This window comes from Lutra lutra, chromosome 17, assembly GCF_902655055.1.
Source record: "Lutra lutra chromosome 17, mLutLut1.2, whole genome shotgun sequence".
Taxonomy (NCBI): Eukaryota; Metazoa; Chordata; class Mammalia; order Carnivora; family Mustelidae; genus Lutra; species Lutra lutra.
The window spans coordinates 47,353,521-47,373,456 of NC_062294.1; the positions used below are offsets into that span (position 1 = coordinate 47,353,521).

A 19,936-nucleotide genomic window follows, 5' to 3' on the forward strand; every position below is an offset into this window, starting at 1 on the left:
AAAGAGAGAGAGAGAGTCAAGCTGCAGCCTCACCAAATCCAGATCAGAGGGTGTCTGATGAGAAGTAGCTGGTAGGGGAGGGGGAGACGGATCAGTTGTCGGCCAGCCAGGGTGAAGAGAGACCGGAATCCACCAGAAATGATTGTTTCTGTAAAATGTATGTTGGGAACCAGACTTCTTTGGTCTTTGGAATCAAGAATTTGGAAACCTTGATGGTCCTTTACACAAATTTGAGAGACTAACAAATTGTATTCATTCATTCAACAAAATATGTATTGGGCACCTACTGGGGGCCAGACACTGGGAATATATCCGCGAACCAGACAGAAGTCTCTCCCCATCATAGAGAGAACATTCTGGTGGGGGAAGGTAGAATAAAATAATATATAAAATGGTTTCAGGTAGTGAGACTGGCTATGAAGAAAATTTTTATGTATTTAACAAACACACTCAAAGCTTCCTATATACCAGGCACTATGATAAGTGCTTTAAAAACGTGTTTAATATTTATTAAATGCCTTTTTTAATGAATTAAAGCAGGGTCTGGGATTGGGAGAGAGATCTAATTCCATTTGTGTGGTCTGGGAAAGTGTGTTCTGGAGAGAACTGGTCTTCAGCTGGGAACAGAATATGAGCCAACCTCAATCTCCAGGCCAAACATTTCAGACAGAGAGCTAGTGCAAAAGCCCAGAGGCTGATTTTGCTGTTCAAGAAACTGAAAGAAGGCCAGTGTGAGTGGAGTTTCATGGGCAGAGAACAGAGTGGGCCATGATGATGTCAAACTCAGTTGCCAGGGGACAGGTTCTGAAGGACGTTGGAGGCCACCAATCGAGGCTTGAATTTTATTAGCAAGGTAGTGATTAAAAGTCTTGTCTTGGAACCTTTAGAATCTTGGGGACTGGTTAGTTTTCTTATCTAGAGGATCTAGTGTAAAAAGCGAATAAAGGGAAACCTCATTGAAATGGAGTCGGGAGGTTGGACAGGGAGAGCTTGCAAGCCTTACCACTCAAAGTCAACTACAAACCCAAAAGAAAGAGAAGAACCTGGCCATGGATACTACTTTTTTATACCGGAGGGAAAAAGGAAGGCTTGCCCCACCCCCCACCACCTCATTAGTCCAGCCAGTGGACAGTCACAACCAGCCAGTGAGAAACCTCTCTACTTCCAACTCCCAGTTTGTTCCTATGGACTTTTTCTTTAAACACCCTTCCCAAAGCCCTCACCCTTCCTCTATAAACAAGCATATCTCAGCTGTGTTCCCTGGGTGTGCCTATCTATGGTTTTGCGGTAGCCTGTTTTCCCTGTACTACAATTAATCGCTGTTTCCAAAGAAACCCATATTTTCCTAGTAAAATAATTGGTAGTTTTACTTTTAAGGTTAACATTTGTAATCAAAGTCATCTTATAACATTAGATTCCTAGAACCTTTGCAGTCTTCTCATTTCTCTCCTAGCCCAGAGCTATGTCCCTCAAAACATGGCCACAATGTTTCCTGCCCTCTCCTTTAGTCGATTCTAGGCTCCAGCATCCAAGGGGTGTGCCCCGAAACCCAGGAAGAGGCGGTGTGGAGGCTGGTCTACATTTTGTTGCCACAAAGTAGATGCCAGTTCTTAGTTCTTCCTTTGTCTTATTCTGGAGAGTTCCAGGAAGTCCCAAAACCAACCAGATGAAGGCTGGTTTTGGGACCTCCCGGTCCCAAAAAAGCTTCATCTGGTCCCAACCAACCAACCAATGGGGCTTTAGTCCTGGGACAGCCAACAGGCATCTCAAACTTAATGAAACCAAGTGAGAATTCCTGATTCCCTGACCTCCCACAAAACCTACTCCATCAGCTTCCCACCTTTGGTTCCCACAGGTTCCCTAATTGCCTTTCTGGCCTCTGGAAAAGGCATCACCATCTTTCTTCTTGCCCAGGGCAACAAATCTAGGAGTAGGGGTTTAAAAAAAAAAAATTGTTTTACTAAAAAACATCCTTCTGAGTTATCAGATTCTGGTCTTGTTTCCTGTCTTACGCAATAGTCTCTTCTCTCTCCTGTAATAGTCTTGTAGCCGAAAATCTCTCCTTACCTGACACCAGAACTGTTCGGATTTGACGTTGACCTTGATTCCTTCCTTTGCTGTCACACCCTATTTGTAGCAAATCCGGCAGGCACTACCTCCGTAGACATCCCAAATTTATCCATTTCTTTCTGTCTCCCCACTGCCACCCACCCAGCTCCCAGCCGTGGGCATCACTAGCCTGGACCTTGCTTACCCTAGGTTCTTGGCTTTTTCTTCATCACTTGCTCCCCAGTTCACCTGCTCTCCAGTCACCCAAAATTCATTCACCAGAGGGTAGAAAAAAAGATGTCTTTAAATGCAAAGAGAAGGGACGCATGGGTGGCTCAGTCGGAACTTCGACTCAGTTCATGATCCCAGAGTCCTGGGATCGAGTCCTGCATCAGGCTCCTTGCTTAGTGGGGAGCCTGCTTCCCCCTCTGCCTGCTGCCCCCACCCACGCTCGTGCACTCTCTCTCTTGCTTGCTCGCTCTCTCTCTCTCTGACAGATAAATAAATAAAATCTTGAAAAATTAATAAATGCAAAGAGAAAACTAATCTGGGAGGGGGCAGGCAGTGATCAATGCCTGAGACAAGGAGGGGAGGTTTGACTGAAAAGGGGCATGGGGCGGTTTTTGGAAAGATGGTAGGCAGTTGTTGAAATGCATCTTTTTTTTTTTTTAAGATTTTATTAATTTGACAGGGAGAGACACAGCAAGAGAAGGAACACAAGCAGGGGGAGTGGGAGAGGGAGAAGCAGGCTTCCCGCGGAGCACGGAGCCCGATGTGGGGCTCGATGTGGGGCTCTGGGATCATGACCTGAGCTAAAGGCAGATGCTTAACGACTGAGCCACCCAGGCACCCCTGCATCTTTTTTTTTTTTTTAAAGAGGCACCCCTGCATCTTAAATGTGCCCAAGATGTGTGCATTTCACCGTGTGTAAATTTACCTGGGGTGGGGGAAATGTCCTGTAAGTAAATACTGAACTCCAGCAAATGATGGATGTTGTTGTGTTTAGAAGTGAAATGTCCTGGTGTCTGCAAATGTCTAAGATGCATCCAAAATAATAATAATAAGACGATGGATGGATGTGGCAAGATGAAAGGTATGCAACATAGCAAGGATAGTAACATGGTATTGGTGGCATCTACGGGGGTGAAAATACAGGTGTCTACTGTATGTTTGAAAGTTTTCATGATAAAATGTTTAAGGAAAGTACAAAGGAAACTGAGTAACTATTCTGCTGAAAACTCCCGCACCTGCTTCCTTTTGCAAGAAATAGATGCTGATTGCTTTCCAGGTCACTGCATACCTCCCCGCTGACTTCATCTCTGTTCAACCTTCTGATGCATCAAATACTTATTGAGCACCTACTGTGTGCCAGGCACTGCTCTAGACCCTGGGCTACAGCTTTGAAAGGAACAGCATGGACCTGACATTGTAACTGTCTTCCTCAAGGAGCTCATTGTCCGGGCAAACCTTTCAACAACTTGAAATTATCTTATTTTATGACTTCATTTGCATGTCAATATGAGCTCTGGGAAGGTAGGGCCCCTTCTCTCTTACTCAGACCTGTGTCTCCAGGTCTAGACAGTCTTGTTTATAGTCGGACCTCAATAACAATTAGTTGAGAGAATATTAGCTAACATATAATAATATTAGCTAACATACCATCGTTATCTGTGCATCTGGCCCCGTTTGAAGTTGTTTGCCCATGAACCCATTAATCTTGAAAACTCTCCCCTTTTTACAAGAGTTAATGGGCACCCAAAAGCTAGGCCGTGAACTCAAGCAGTCTGGCTTCAGACATCATGTTCCCAACCACTATAGGAAACTGCTAAGTGAAGGAATGATTCAATTAATCATTTCCCATGGCCTGAGTTCAAATCCCAGCTCTGCCGCTTGTTAGCTGCGTGGCCTGGAGCCAACCGATTTATCTTCCCGAACTTCAGATTTAACCTCATGGTGAAGACGAAGGATGCTGGAGGAAACTGGCTCCAAGACGCGCACACGCACACGCGAACTCACACCCGTTCGCAGGGAGGTGGGAGCTGGGGAGGGCGGCATGGGGTCACCGCTCCAGGCACGGGGTGTGGCCTCCTGGAGGCAAAGTCTCCGGCTTCCAGTTTCCTCCAGTGTGCCCACGCCCTACCTGGGGCCCCGGACGCTGTCTCCGCCCCCCCACCCCCCCGAACCTGGGTGACCTGGTAGACAGCCTCGCAAGAGCCGGTCCCCACAGCCAGCAGCCGCGGTGGTCTGGAAGAAAGAAATCCGGCCGCGGGGGAGAGAATCCCGCCTGTCGTTAGCAGGCAAGGCTCAGTGCCCCGCCCCACTCCGCCAGATTTCGCCCGGAAGGAGCCGCCCGGCTCCCGCCCCCGACCGGCCCCCCGCTTGGAGCGTCTGGGAACCTGCCGAAGGAGCCGACCTGCCGCGATGGAGACGCCCAGCACCTGGGCGCTGCTGCTGGTGCTGGTGTGCTGACGCTGGCGCTGCCCGGAACCCGAGGCCACCTGCCCCCCGGGCCCACGCTGCTGCCGCTGCTGGGGAACCTCCTGCAGCTCCGGCCCGGGGCGCTGTACCCGGGGCTCTTGCGGGTGAGCGTCCGCTGGGACGCCCCGGTTGGGGCAGGGGAGCCAGGGCCAGGAGAGGGGGTGCGCAAGGAGAGACAGCGGAGCACCAAGGGCAGAGAGGCCCTGGGGTATCCTAGAGGAGGCAGGCCAAGGGTGCAAGGGCAGAGGGGCTGGGGGGTTCTGGGGTGGGGCAGGAGCAGGGCTCCAGAGCTGAGAAGGTCCAGTGGGGGGGGCGGTGCTGGGGAGAGAGGACCCTGGTGAGCTGAACCCCGCTAGGAAGGGCAGAGACGTCTGCCCGCAGAATCCTGGAGAGGATGAGATCAGGGAAGGAGGCAGGATCCAGTGGCAGGGTTCCCGGCCAGGGGGTGGTGGGGGCCACAGAATCCTGGGAAGGTGATAGAAGCAGGGGATTCAAGCCAGAGGCAGGAGCCCTTTTGCTACTGGGATGCTGGCGGGTTTATCCCTGGGAGAGAGGCAGCTGGGGAGGGACAGAGAAGAAAAGGGGGAGGGGTCGCTGGCAGGAGGGGGAGGCTTGGCTGGAGGGTTCCAGATCTGTGTCTGCTGAGAATCCCGGTTGTGTGGTGCTGAGCTAGGAGGGAGGTGGAAGTCCCCGTGGCGGCAGGGAAGGAGGACAGGAAGGAAGGCTGAGGCCTTTCTAACCTTTGGGTTAAGGAGGAGGAAGAGGCCAGAGGTTCTCTGTCAAAAGGAGTCTGAGGGACTTCAGGACACGGGAAGGAGGACGGGGGTCTTGGGGAAAGATGGGGCACGTGCCCAGCAGAATCCACCCTCAGCCAGAACTTGAGGGTTTAGCAAAATGATAGAAAAGTGTGGCTAGTTTGGGGGTGGAGCAGGAGGGGTGGGGCTGAGGAATGGGGAGAGGCCAGAGTCTCAACTGCCCAATTTTGCTGCCGTGTTTCTGAGTCTGGGGAGAGGGGTGGTTCTGGGTTGTCCCAGGGTCTGCACTTGGGGCTCTGTAGGAGGTAAGGGGTTGGGAACTCTATGGGGAGGGGAACTGGGAGCCTGGTACAAAAAGAGAACTGAACCTCCCAAGGGGGTTATTTCTGTCTGGGGGCGGGGGAAGGGGTTCCTCTTAGGAGCTTCACCTGGTGACAGGGCCATGATGGGGACACCTCCACCGAAACGCCACAGCTTGCCCCATGGCGGCCGCCCCTTCTCCCTCCCTGCCCCCAGCTGAGTAAGAAGTATGGACCCGTGTTCACCGTGTACCTGGGACCCTGGCGGCGTGTGGTGGTCCTGGTGGGGCACGAGGCCGTGCAGGAGGCCCTGGAAGGTCAGACTGAGGAGTTCGGTGGGCGAGGCATGTTGGCGACACTGGACGGGACCTTTGACGGACACGGTGAGTCATGAGCAGAGCTGGTGAGTCATGAGCAGAGCTGGGGACTGTGGGCTCCCTCGATCAGAGGCTCAGAGCCTGCCACCACTTACCATGTGACTTTTGCGCATAGTTTGGTGTCTCTGAGCCCATTTTCCTCATCCATCACCCATCAAATGGGGTGCTAATAGTGCTTATTACCTAGATCATCCTGAGGATTGAATGTGACCTGGGTGAAATGTTGCAGGGTTCTCACTGCTCCAGGTGAAGCCCCCAGGACTGGGAGGGACCCGGAGAGTGTTCTAGGCACTGGGACCACTTAATGTGTAGAAACTAGTCTCTGCTAAGCCTGAAAGTAGAAGGCTGGTGTTGGGGGCGCTGTCGGGACACCGCTGTGACCCTGAGCTTGTTGGCCAGTGCAGAGAAGGACCTGTCGCCAGGCTAGGATGGAGAAGGCAGAGGGGTCAGGGCCAGGCTAAGGGAAGCCCTGAACTGCGGGGACCAGAGAAGTTGTCTGACCCAGCCTGTTTGGTGGGAGATGTCCGGGAAGTCTTGAAAGACTGGTTGCCTGGGTGCCAACTCCTAGGATGAGCAGGAAGGGTGTTCCAGGCAGAAGAGTAAAAAAAAAAAAAAAAAAAAGGCATGGAGGGGAGAGAAGAAGCATTCATTCATTCAGCTGACAAATTTTTATCATGCCTGGCCCCATAGTTATTACTGGGGACACAGAGGTGACCAAGACAGATGTGGTGTCCTGTCATCCTACATGTAGGAGAGGTGGGCATGTCATGGGACTGGATGGAGGGAATAGAATTCTAAAATAAAAGGTATAGCTCTAAGATCAGGACACAGGAGAACTGTACTGGTCCAGGTCGGGGGAGGAGAGAGAGACTGGGAGAAATCAAGGAAGGCTTCTTGGAGGAGATGACAACTGCAGTGAGATATGAGGATGAATGCAGTTAGTTCAGTGAGGATAGAGAGGTGAGTGATCCAGGCAGAGGGAGCAGTAGGGGCAGAGGCCCTTGAGGGGGGATCCTGACACCACTGAGGAAGTGAGAGAAAACCAATGTAATTGTAACAGGATGAGTAACAAAGCTGGAGAAGTGGGTCACACAGGGCCTGAGTCACAGCAGAGTGCTCAGCTTTGGGATTTTCTGGAGGCTATAGATGGAAGCAGGGAAGACATAAGTCAGAGCTAGAAGGATCCTTGGGTCACTGTGCAGGAGCCCAGGCTGGGGACTATGCTGTTCTGGGGCTGGGGGAATGCGGAAGGGAGGGTGTGGTTGGAAGAGGCAGCCAGGGCTCTGGCCAGGAGCAGGGCGGGGTTTGGGGGGTGCACAGAACAGTGGACTGAGACAGGAACGGGAGAGGTTCTGAGGCCAGTTTGGGACACAGTGGGAGGGTGGGCTGGGGACACCCTGGAGGAGACTTCTAGGAGGCCTCTAGGGGCTAGCATTGTACATATGAGACCCTGAGCTCAGAGAAGCAAGGTTTTGTCCAGAGCAGACTCTTAGCTAAAGGAGGAAAATGTCAGTTCCATTCCCCTCTCTCCTGGTTCAGCTTCCAAATGACATGGGGCAGCGAACCCAATAGCACTCGTAAATGTTTGGAAGGAGAGAGGGAGGGAGAGAGGAGGGCAGGAAGGACGGAAGGAAAGAAGGGAGAGAGGGAGCAAGGGAGGAAGGGAAGAAGAAGTCTTCACTCATCCAGGTTCATCACAGAACCCAGGGAGCCTGGATAATCCCAGCGACCAGCTCCTCGGGAGAATATCACCCTCTGCCCCAAGGTTAGACATTTATGGAGCACCTACTGAATCCTTAACCCTGGGCTAGGCTGGAATGGACTCAGGACAGGGCCTGCAGAATCAGCCTCCAGACACCTCACTGGGAAGGAGGAAGCAGTCCTGGGGAATGGAAAGAGGGGCCGGTCCCTCCTTGAGTCTAGCCTTCTGCATAGGGGTTTTCTTTTCCAATGGGGAGCAGTGGCGACAGCTGCGGAGATGTACCATGCTGGCCCTGCGGGACCTGGGCATGGGGAATCGAGAAGGTGAGGAGCTGATCCAGGCGGAGGCCCAGTGTCTGGTGGAGGCATTCCATGGAAGGTCAGCAGGGAGGAGTGAGCCTCGGGGCCCCTGCAGGCATGCCTGAGTGGTGGGCGGGGAGCGGGGGGTCCGGGTCCAGGGCTGGGCTGAGGGCTTTGTTCACTGCCACCTCTGACTCCTCCTCCACCTTCCGTCTCTGTCCTCTTCTCTGCACATCTATCTTTTGCCAAGTCTTTCCCAGTCTGTCTCTCTTTCCATGTCTGTTTCTCTGTCTCTCCCTTCTCTCTATCCGTCTGTCCCTTTCCTGTCTGTTTCTCTATCTTTCTTTCCCCATCTGTCTCTCTCGATGCCTGTCTCCTTCTGGTAGAGGCTGGCCTCCTCTCCAGCACAGCCCTCCCCCACTGCCCTCTCCCCCGCAGGACGGCCATTTGACCCCTCCCTACTGCTGGCTCAGGCCACTTCCAACATCATCTGCTCCCTCACCTTCGGCCTCCGCTTCCCCTACGAGGACGAGGATTTCCAGGCCCTGGTCCGGGCAGCTGGTGGCACCTTGCTGGGGGTCAGCTCCCGGTGGGGCCAGGTAAGTGGGCAGGACCCCTCTCCAGCCACCTTTTCCAGGGAACCGCCGGAGCACCCCTCCACACTGGTGCAAGGCCAGGCCCCGTGGGAACAGCTGCCCTTCCCCCCGCAGACCTATGAGATGTTCTCCTGGCTCCTGAAGTGCCTACCGGGCCCCCACACACAGCTCCTGGGCCACCTGAGCATGCTGGCCACCTTCGCCGTCCAGCAGGTGCAGCGACACAAGGAGAGCCTGGACAGCTCAGCCCCACCGTGCGATGTGGTAGATGCATTCCTGCTAAAGATGGCAAAGGTAGGGGAAGGTCAGGGTCAGGGCACCCCCCCCGAACAGGGCTGGTGGCCTGGCCAGCCCCTACTCAGGTATAGCTGGAAATCTGTCTGCTGTGTAGACAGTCTCCAGAACTTTTTCTTCTCAAACTGAAACTCTTGACTTGTTAAACAACAGCTCCCTGGGCCTGCTCCCCAGCCCCTGGCAACCACCTTTCCATCTCTGAGTTTTCTTATGCTTGGGACCCCACAGAAATGGAATCCCACAGTATTTAGCCCTTTTGCAACTGGCTTATTTCACTTAGCGTGATATCCTGGAGGGCCATCTATGTCATAGCCCGTGACGGCATCTCCTTCCTTTTTTTTTTTTTTAAGATTTTATTTATTTATTTGAGAGAGAGACAGTGAGAGAGAGCATGAGCAAGGAGAAGGTCAGAGGGAGAAGCAGACTCCCCATGGAGCTGGGAGCCTGATGCGGGACTCGATCCCGGGACTCCGGGATCATGACCTGAACCGAAGGCAGTCATCCAACCAACTGAGCCACCCAGGCGTCCCATCTCCTTCCTTTTTAAGGCTGAATCCTTATTCCCCTACATGGATAGACCACATTTGGCTTATCTATTCATCCATCAGTGGACCCTTGGGGTGCCTACCCCGTTTGGCCATTGCGAATAGCACTGCTGGGAACGTGGGTGCATGATACCCCTTCGAGACCTTGCTTCTCACTTGTTGGGGTACGCGCCCAGAAAGGGAATTGCTAGATCATACGGTAATTCTATTTTAATTTTTTAAGGGACCTGATACCATTCCCCATGGCAGCTGCGCCCTATGACCGCCCCACTAATGGTGACAGGGTCCCCGCTTCTCCACATCCTAACCACATGTCATTCTGTTTGTTTTTTTAGAGTGGCCGCACTCTTTCATTTTCAAACCCAGCACAACCAAAAAGAACTAATATCAAGAGTCCACTTCCCCACTCACCTAAACATTTATACAAGCCCCCCTGACAAAGCTTGAACTTGCTGGCGTGGCTGTGCGGGGCCTCTCTTATCGCCCGCAGCCTGAGTTCTCTGAGCCCCTCTGCCTGGTTTCTCCTAGGAGGAGCATGACCCAAGCACAGAACTGACTGACAAGAACTTGCTGATGACAGTCATTTATCTGCTGTTCGCCAGGACGGTCACGGTCAGCACCACGGTCCGCTATACCCTCTTGCTTCTGCTGAAGTACCCTCGGGTCCAAGGTAGGAGGCTTCTGTGCCAGCCAGCCCTGGGGCTGGAAGTGAGGGCTCCAGAGGAAGAACATTCAGGAAAATGGACAGCCTGAGCCGGGGCCTGGAAGTGAGAATGAGCCCGGCATCAGGGGTGCCTGAAGGGCGAGAAGCTGGGGAGGCTGCCGGAGGCAGTGAGAGGCTCAGTGAAGTGAGAAATGGGGCAGGAGACCTCTCAGGGCCTTGTCGCCTTGGTGGTACCTTGTAGGCCTAATCCTGAGCAATAGGGAGCCATGGAAGGATGCTGAGCAGGGGAGGGCAGGGTCAAATTAGCATTTTAGAAAAATCCTTGGGGCTGAAAGAGGTAAGGTGTGCAAGAGGATGCCAGGAGGACGGGACAGGACCTGGGCAGGAGAGGACAGTCCTAGGCCAAGCTGTGGGGAGGGAAGAGGGGCCAGGTGGGCAAGTAGAACATGACCTGGGAGGCCCAGGGGGCTGGGGGACGGGGGGGGACCATGGGACTGCCCTGAGATGAGGACAGAAGGAATGAGGAACTGTTTCAGGGGAGACACTGAGGCCAGTATGGGACAAGCGTGAGGAGCCTGGGGCCACCTGCCGGGAGACATCCAGGAGGCCACAAGACATCTAATTCAGGACTGGAGATAAAAAACAAACTGGGCTCCTTGCTCTTGGGGTCCTGAGTTCAAGCAGCATGTTGGGCGTAAAGAGTTTTCTTAAAGGTGGGAGGCACCTGGCTGGCTCCGTGGGTAGAGCAGGTGACTCCTGATCTCGGGGTTGTGACTTTGAGCCCCACATTGAGTGTAAAGATTACTTAAAAAAAAAAAAAAAAAAAGCTGGGGTCATCAGGGCCCAGGCAGGACGTGAAGCTGGGTTAGTATAGGAGGGTACCTGGCCCAGACGTGAGCTCCAGGGAAGCCCAGGATTTGGGGGTCAGGCAGCTGCAGTAAAGGCTGTCAAGCCAGCGGGGTGGGCTGACCTGGAAGATGGGGCTTCGGGTCTGGTGGCCTCTGGGGAATGGAGTCCGCTCTGACTTCAGCTCTCTGGGCCTCAGTTTCCTCATCTGGGAGATGGGGACGGATAATGGTACCCACCTCACAGGATTGCTGTGGGAGTTAAGAAAGGAGACCCTGTGCCCAGCACACACAGGATGTTAGGGACCTAGTCTCAGCGAAGCCTGGGGGACTCCTCCTCCCTACCGACCAGCCTCCCCCCACCTGCTGCCACAGTAGGATGGGGATTCCCAGGGTAGAGTCACAGGGCCCAACCCCACCTCTGACCTCCTGTCCCCCTCTTCCTGAGTGCAGAGCGTGTGAGGGAGGAGCTGATCCGGGAGCTGGGGGCCTCGGGGACCAAGCCCGCCTCCCCTATACCAATGCCGTTTTGCATGAGGCGCAGTGGCTGCTGGCTCTGGTGCCCATGGGAGTGCCCCGTGCCCTCACAAGGACCACCTGCTTCCGAGGGTACACCCTGCCCCAGGTGGGCCTGCCCCTCGGCCACTCCCCGAGTCCGTCTCCACTGCCGCCTCTCTGTGGCTGTGTGTCTGACTTATTCTGATTATTGGTCTCTATCTCTCCTCAATGACCATCTTCCTCTTCTCTGCAACTCTGTCCCTCTGTCTTTCTGTGTGCCTTTCTCCCGCCTTTGACTGTCTCTGGGCCTCAGTTTCCCCATCTATCCAGCGGATAGCCTACTTCTACCTCCTTCCAAGGTGGCTGGAATTTGAGAACAATTTGAGAACTGAGGGCGGAAGGAGTCTCACAATGAAATGAGTCTCTCCCCTTCCTTCCCTCTCCTCTCCCCCTCCGCCCTCTCCCCAGCAGCTTCTGCCATCTGTTAGAGAACAACTCATCATAAGCACCACCAGGGGGCGATGTCCGCCTGGAAACCCCAGGAGCCTTACTGCTCCCTCCTTGAGCGTGTAGCGGTTATGATCCGGTCCTGGTGTTTTCTCACTGGGACCTGGAGCAAATCACTTCAGCCCATGAATCTGCCTCTACCCCTCTTCTAAATCAGGAACAGTAATAGTATTAACTTGGGATCTCAAGGAACCTGTGGGATAATGCTTGCAAAACACCAGCTCCACTCTTGGTGCCAGGACCTGGGGGTTCCCCCGGGTGCCCCGTTCCGGGCAGCAGCAGCCATGGCTAACCCAATGACTATGGCCATTCTTTTTTTTTAAAGATTTATTTATTTATTTATTTATTTGACAGAGAGAGATCACAAGTAGATGGAGAGGCAGGCAGGCAGAAAGAGAGAGAGAGAGAGAAGGAAGCAGGCTCACTGCTGAGCAGAGAGCCTGATCCTGGACTCGATCCCAGGACCCTGAGATCATGACCTGAGCTGAAGGCAGCGGCTTAACCCACTGAGCCACTCAGGCGCCCCGACTATGGCCACTCTTGATCATGATTACGGAACCCCAGGCATCAATGACTGAGCATTTGCTCTCCGCCAGGGATTATTCTAAATGCTTCATGGACTTAGTACCTTGTTGAATCTTTGGAGCAATCCTACACCATTATCATGCCCATTTTACAGATTAGGAAACGCCTTGAAGGCTGAGAAGACTTGCTGGGGTCACCCAGCCTACAGTGGTAGTGGCAGAATTTACACCCAGGGCGTCTGCTCTAGCCATAGCTGTCTGCCTTGTTTTGACAGCCGTAGTAGCATGACCCTGTCTTCTCCTGGAGCCCCCCTCCCCTTCCCGGCTCAGCCCCGCTAGCCATAGTCCCTGGTAAATGAGGTCCCTCTCCCTCACATCTCCACTGCACAGCCCTGGGATCCTACTCACTCGGGGACCTGCGCTGGGGAGCCCTCACAGACAGCAGTCACCTACCCGCCCTTGGCTCTACCTCTGAAAGAGCCCAGTGGGAAAGAGCTGGACCCAGGCCAGGCAGCTTAGGACAACCATAGATGAATCACAACACAATTTAAAAACACAGTGTAAAAAGAACTAGCCCTCCCATGTCCAGATGCTACGCTGGGCAAGTTGCGTAAGTTCGGGGGACCTCAGTTTTCCCGCCTTTCAAATGGAAATCATGTTAGAAATTACTTTTAGACTTGTTAAAAAGATTTAGTGAGTTTGAGTGTATGTTTGAGTGTGTGTGTGAGAGGGCACAAGGTGCATGTTGCTGTTGCATAAGAGAGAGAGTATATATGAGATGCTTAAGAACGTGTCTGGCCGGTAATAAGCCCTTGAAATATTCTGCCCTTGTGCTTTGGGCACTAGAGAATCATCAAACCTGGATGGGGAAGGTTATTTGTAATTTGATGATTGCTTCCCCGCAGGGCACTGAGGTCTTCCCCCTCCTCGGCTCTGTCCTGCGTGATCCTGAGGTCTTTGAACAGCCAGAGGAATTCAACCCAGACCGATTCCTAGATGCGGATGGACGGTTCCAGAAGCAGGAGGCATTCTTGCCCTTCTTCTTAGGTACGTGCAGGGCTGGTCCCTGCTCCCCTGCCAGTTCCCCACGCCTGGGTGTGAGGAGGGCTGACCCAGTCCCATCTCCCCGTTCCCTGTTCCCTCCAGGTAAGTGTGTCTGCCTCGGGGAGGGCCTGGCGCGAGCGGAGCTCTTCCTCCTCTTCACCACCCTCCTGCAGGCCTTCTCCCTGGACAGCCCGTGCCTGCCGGGGACCCTGAGCCTCCAGCCAGCTGTCAGTGGCCTTTTCAACATCCCCCCAGCCTTCCAGCTGCAAGTCCGGCCCCACTAACCTCCCCGCACTGTGTGGACCAGATGAAGGAGGGAGGGAACTGTGGGAGGTGGGGGCCTCCTCATGGCGGTGGGCGTGAACATGGTTGTGTCTCCAGAGCCACAACTCTACACCCGAGGCAGACACACACACACACCTATAGGTGTTCTAGAGTCTGCCACAGGGGTATCTGGCCTACACATCCCCAGGACTCCGCTCGCTCGTGTGGCTACTGAGACACGCAGGTGGCTACTGAGACCGCAGCCACGAGGGCCATGAGGGCCACGGGGCAACTCTGCCACACAGGCTTTCTATAGACATAGATTTAGTTCGTCTGGAATCATGATCACCGCCCCAGATAACACACCCTCTCTTCCAAACACAACCCCCCTGGATTCACAGCCCAGGTGCTGGAGTTCAGCCCCTCCCCTCACAAGGCACGGACATAGCCACGGTGTTCAGGGCCCACAAGCCCTCTTCATCCCCCGTCCTGGCAATTGTGGGAGCCTGGTACAGAGGTGAACACCCCCCTTCCTGGGTCCTGTCCATGCACAGAGAGACCGTCCCCGTCTTCAGCTCTGATGTGCCTTCTCTCGTGCACCCACGCCATGATCTAGGCACGTGACCGTCGCCATCCACATTCCCCCAACCACTGAACCACACAGCCAGCGCACACATGACACCAGACACACCATTCCTGGGAAGGGGGGAGGGCACATCCCCAGCTTCCTCCAGGCCTTCAGCCCTCAAAGACACCCCTTTCCAAGCACCTTGATCCTCAAATCCTCCCAAATATAACTACACACCCAGCGTGCAATTGCACACATAGCCCTGGAACCAAGTAAACTTGGACAAACGCACATATACACACACATACACACACACACACACACACAAGACCCTCCAATCAGAGAAACACTCCCCCCTCCCACTTACGTAACCTTGTTAAAGGCCTCCCCAGCCTGCCCCCCCCTCCCCCCGACACATGCACAATACCCTGACCCACCTCCTGTTCCCAAGTCCCAGTTAGACCTGGTGGAAGGGGCTAGATGACCAAGGAGGGGCCAGATTCCAGCTCCCTGTGTTGGGCCAAAGGCCAGCTCTGACGTCCTTGTGACTTGAAGGTCCCCATTTTGCAATAAAAGTTCATTTCTGGCCCCCGGTCTGGCCCATGGCAGGGCCTGGTGTGCCTGTGACAGTGTCTGTCATTGTGAGTAAGGGGTGGGGATGGGGGTGTCCACCCCTCCCTCGAGGCTGGGCGGGAGCTAAAAAACAGGGCCCCCGCCCGCCCTGGCTGTTGACATCAGTACCAGATGTGAAGGTGGGGGGAGGGGGGCTCTGTCTTGGGCCTTACTTCCGGTGAGGCTGATCTGGAGAAGGGGGTGTGGGCAGGGAGAAGGCAGCTGGTAGGTAGTCGGCAGAGCTGCGGGTTTGGGGTGTGTGGAGGGGGCGGGGGCTTGCATCTAGGGAAAGCCTGCAGGTGACGCTCCTGATCCAGGCCCTGGGAACTCCCCCAATCTGAAAGCTGCTGGAGCACGATTCCTAACCCAGCTCTGCCTCTTCCATAGGCTCTTTTCCTCCTGCCTTCCCTCCACAAGGCAAGCAGACACACTTTTTTATTTGTTGATTACCGAGTAAGGAAGTTTTCAAGTGCACAAAAGTAGAGAGCATAGTAGAGCAAAGCCCCATGCCATCCCCTAGCCTCATTCAATAGCCATCAACTTTCTGCTAGTTTTATTTCTAACACTCCCTTACAACTATTTTGTTTTTGTTTTATTATTTTTTTTAAGATTTTATTTATTTATTTATCTGACAGAGAAAGACACAGCCAGAGAGGGAACACAAGCAGGGGGAGTGGGAGGGGGAGAAGCAGGCTTTCCACTGAGCAGGGAGCCTGATGCGGGGCTTGATCCCAGAACCCTGGGATTATGACCTGACCCCAAGGCAGATGCTTAGCAACTGAGCCACCCAGGTGCCCCATTATTTTATTTTTTTTAAGACTTTTTTTTTTTTTAGCTTTTATTTTTAAGTTAACTTTCCACCTAACGTGGGGATCAAATTCAAAACCACAAGATCAAGGGTCACAGGCTCCACAGACTGAGCCAGCCAGGCACCCCTGTTATTAATGTTATTTATTTATTTATTTAAAAGATTTTATTTATTTATTTGACACAGAGAGAGAGAGAGAGAGACAGTGAGAGAGGGAATACAAGCAGGGGGAGTAGGAGAGGGAGAGGAGCAGCCAGCCCAATGTGGGGCTCGATCCCAGGACCCTGGCCAGCATCATGACCTGAGCCTAAGGTAGTCACTTAAGGACTAAGCCACCCAGGTGCCCACCACCGTTATTATTTTAAAGCAAATCCCAGGGTACCTGAGTGGTTCAGTCAGTTAAGGGTCGACTCTCAGTTTTGGATCAGGTTATGATCTCAGGGACGTGAGATAGAGCCCCCCCTACATCGGACTCCAAGGTTAGCCCGGAGCCTGCTTGTCCCTCTCCCTCTGCTCTTCCCCCCACTCAGGCGCTCTCTAAAAATAAATCAATTTTTTTAAAAAACACCAAATTCCAGAAAATCACTGAATATGCCTTTCTAATAGTGAAGGACATTTCCCCAGGCCCCAACATCTTCTGACAGTTTTCCAACATGCAGCAAGCTGGAGGGAATGACACAGGGATACCTGCGTGGTACAGCCCCCAGGCTCTCCCTCCGGCAGTCTGCCCCGCCACTGAGCATGCTGCCATCCCCTGTCCAATCCAGCTCACTGTCTAGGTGTTTCAAAGTGAACGCCAGACGTTGGTTCGTCTTCTCTGGGTATTTCAGCAAAGCATTTGTCATTAGCTGCAAGTTTCCTTGTTTATTATTTTTAAAGATTTTATTTATTTATTTGACACAGAGAGATCACAAGTAGGCAGAGAGGCAGGCAGAGAGAGAGGGGGAAGCAGGCTCCCTGCTGAGCAGAGAGCCTGATGTGGGGCTCGATCCCAGGACCCTGAGATCATGACCTGAGCCAAAAGCAGAAGCTTAACCCACTGAGCCACCCAGGCACCTGAGTTTCCATGCAGGGTGCCTGGCAGGCTCAGTCGGTGGAGGGTGAGACTCTTGATCTTGGGGTTGTGAGTTGGAGCCCCATGCTGGCCGTAGAGATAGCTGTTAATTCATTCATTCATTCATTCATTCATTAAAATTCACACGGAGGGAATTCTGGAACCAGAAATACTATCAGACTCCCTCAGGGAGGGATGGACCGTGTGCTGCATTGGTATGAAAGCTGGCATTGAGTCAGGATCGTTTCAGCAGCAAGGAAAAGAAAAACCTAAACTCAGGAGGGCTTCATAGGAATTATGAGACCCGAAAGGGAAAATGTAGAATGAGTGTGGTCTTCAGTTCTGTGTGTGTGCACTAAGATACATGTAACTATCATTTTAACCATGCCTAAGTGTGTAAGCCAATGGCGTTAAACACACGAATCTGTGTGACCATCACCGTTCTCCTCAAAGATGGTTATTATCCCCCCAAAAAGACTCTTTACTTATTAAGCAGTAATTCCCCCTCTCAATTTTTTAAATTCTTTTTATTTTTTTAAGATTTTATTTATTTATTTATTCATCAGAGAGAGAGAGAGAGAGAAGAAGAAGAAGAGGCAGAAGGAGAAGCAGACTCCCCACTGAGCAGGGAGCCTGGTGAGGGGCTTGATCCCAGGACCTACAATCATGACGTGAGCTGAAGGCAGACTCTCAGCAGACTGAGCCACGCAGACGCCCCTCAATTTTTTTTTTAAGATTTTATTTATTTATTTGACAGAGAGAGATCACAAGTAGGCAGAGTGGGGGGAGTAAGCTCCCTGCTGAGCAGAGAGCCCCATGTGGGGCTCCACCCTAGGACCCTGAGATCATGACCCGAGCCAAAGACAGAGGCTTAACCCGTTGAGCCACCCAGGGCCCCCCCCTCAGATTTTTTTTAAAAGGTTTATTTATTTGAGGGGCTCCTGGTGGCTCAGTGGGTTAAACGGCTGCCTTCGGCTCAGGTCATGATCCCGGTGTCCTGGAATCAAGCCCCATATCAGGCTCCTTGCTCAGCAGAGAGCCTGCTTCTCCCTCTTCCTCTGCCTGCTGACCCTGCTGGTTCTCTCTTTCTCTGTCAAATAAATAAATAAAATATTTTTTAAAAGATTTTATTTATTTGATGGAGAGAGAGAGATCATAAGTAGGTAGAGAGGCAGGCAGAGAGAGAGGGGGAAGCAGGCTCCCTGCTGAGCAGAGAGCCCGATGTGGGGCTCGATCTCAGGACCCTGAGATCATGACCTGAGCGGAAGGCAGAGGCTTGACCCACTGAGCCACCCAGGTGCCGCATTAAATAAATATTTTTTAAAAATTTTTTAAAGATTTTATTTATTTATTTGATAGACAGAGATGACAAGCAGGCAGAGAGGCAGGCAGAGAGAGAGGGGAAGCAGGTTCTCTGCTGAGCAGAGAGCCCGATGCGGGGCTCGATCCCAGAACCCTGAGATCATGACCTGAGCCAAAGGCAGAGGCTTTAACCCACTGAGCCACCCAGGCGCCCCAAATAAAATATTTTTTAAGAAAGATTTATTTATTTGAGAGAGAGCACAAGAGCATGGGATGGGTGGGGCAGGGGGAGAGGGAGAGAACTCTCTGGCAGGCCCATCACCATGCCCCCAGTGGATCCTGAGACCATGACCTGAGCCTAGATCAAAAGTGGGAAGTTTAAGAGACTGAGCCACCCAGGTGCCCCTCCCCCTTTCAATTTTTTAAAAGACCCAATGAACATGCGTTTCACCCCACTCACTATTACCAAATTTGTGGTCTCCATATTCACGTTTCCCTAACAGTCTTAAAAGTATACTTGGGAGTTGGGTTTGTTCTAACAAGGAGCCCAAAATTCACCACAGGATGCTTTCCCGTGTACTTCTCTAGTCTTTGAAATCTGTAACCGTTCCTCAACTTGTGTACACCACTTGTTTCTTGAGAAACTAGGTCACTTTGCCCTGTACAAATTTTCACATCCTGGCTTTGGCTGACACCATCTCTGTGGTGCCGTTCAAGATGTCTTTCCCTTCCAGGAATACCCCGTAAAGTGGGAATTAGGGACACCTGGGTGGCTCTGCCATTTAAGCCTCTGCCTTCAGCTCAGGTCAAGATCCTGGGGACCTAGGATCAAGTCCCGCATGGGGCTCCTTGCTCAGCCGGAAGCCTGCTTCTCCCTCTGCCTGCAGCTCCTCCTGCTTTGCGCTCTCTCTCTCTCTCTCTCTCTCTCTCCCCGATAAATAAATAAATAAATAAATAAATAAAATCAATCTTTAGAAAAGAAATAATAAAGCGGGAATTAGATCAGATTTGGACTCAGACTGGCAAGAGGTCCACACTGGGGGTGCTAGGTCTCTTCCCGCGCCATCATGTGGCAGTAAATTGTGGCCAGGTCCTGATCTCTCTGTTGGAAAGTTTCCCATCAACCTTTCACTTACTGGTCTTAGCGGGATCCTCTGAAACCAAATCAAACCAGGTCTCTCCCCTGCTCAAAGACCCCCTCCCCCACAGCAGGAACTCTCCCACACTTTTGGTGGGAAGAAAAATTGGTATAGCCATAATGGAAAAAAGTGTGGAAGTTTCTCAAAAAATTAAAAATAGAACTACCATATGACCCAGCGATCCTCCTTTTGGGTATGTATCCAAAGGAAACAAAATCAGTGTATCAAAGAGAGATCTGCACTCCCATGTTCATGGCAGCATTCTTCCCAGTAGCCAAAACAGAAACAACCCCAGTGGCCATCAGCAGACAAATGGATAAGGAGAATGTGATATATACACATAAATGATGAAGTATTATTCTGCCATGAAAAGGAAGATCCCACCATTTGCAACAGCGTGGATGGACCTTGACAGCATCACGCTAAGTAAAGTAAGTCAAGACAAGACAAATACTGTATGATCTCACTTAGGTGTGGAATCTAAAAAAAAAAAAAAAACAAACAAACTCGTGGAAACAGGGATGTAATATACAGCATAGAGCCTAAAGTTAACACTACTGTGGGGGTGCCTGGCTGTCTCAGTCGGTAGGGCATGTGACTCTTGATCACGGGGTCCTGAGTTTGAGCTCCAAATCTGGGAGTAGAGTTTACTTTAAAAAAAAAAAAATACCGTATTGCATATTTGAAAGTTGCTAAGAGAGTAGGTCTTAGAA

The 19,936-nt window shown here is 52.2% G+C and overlaps 1 protein-coding gene across 1 annotated transcript; it reads left to right on the forward strand.

The window, feature by feature from the left end:
- The first annotated feature begins 4,075 nt into the window (after nt 1-4,075).
- LOC125089693 (cytochrome P450 2S1) lies at nt 4,076-14,918 on the forward strand. Its single transcript, XM_047712070.1, is given in 11 exon segments — nt 4,076-4,507; nt 4,510-4,631; nt 5,799-5,964; nt 7,894-8,037; nt 8,392-8,558; nt 8,670-8,849; nt 9,923-10,064; nt 11,357-11,389; nt 11,392-11,528; nt 13,338-13,479; nt 13,579-14,918. Coding segments are annotated over 11 exon segments (1,452 nt in total). The 5' UTR covers nt 4,076-4,470; the 3' UTR covers nt 13,761-14,918.
- The last annotated feature ends 5,018 nt before the right edge of the window (nt 14,919-19,936 follow it).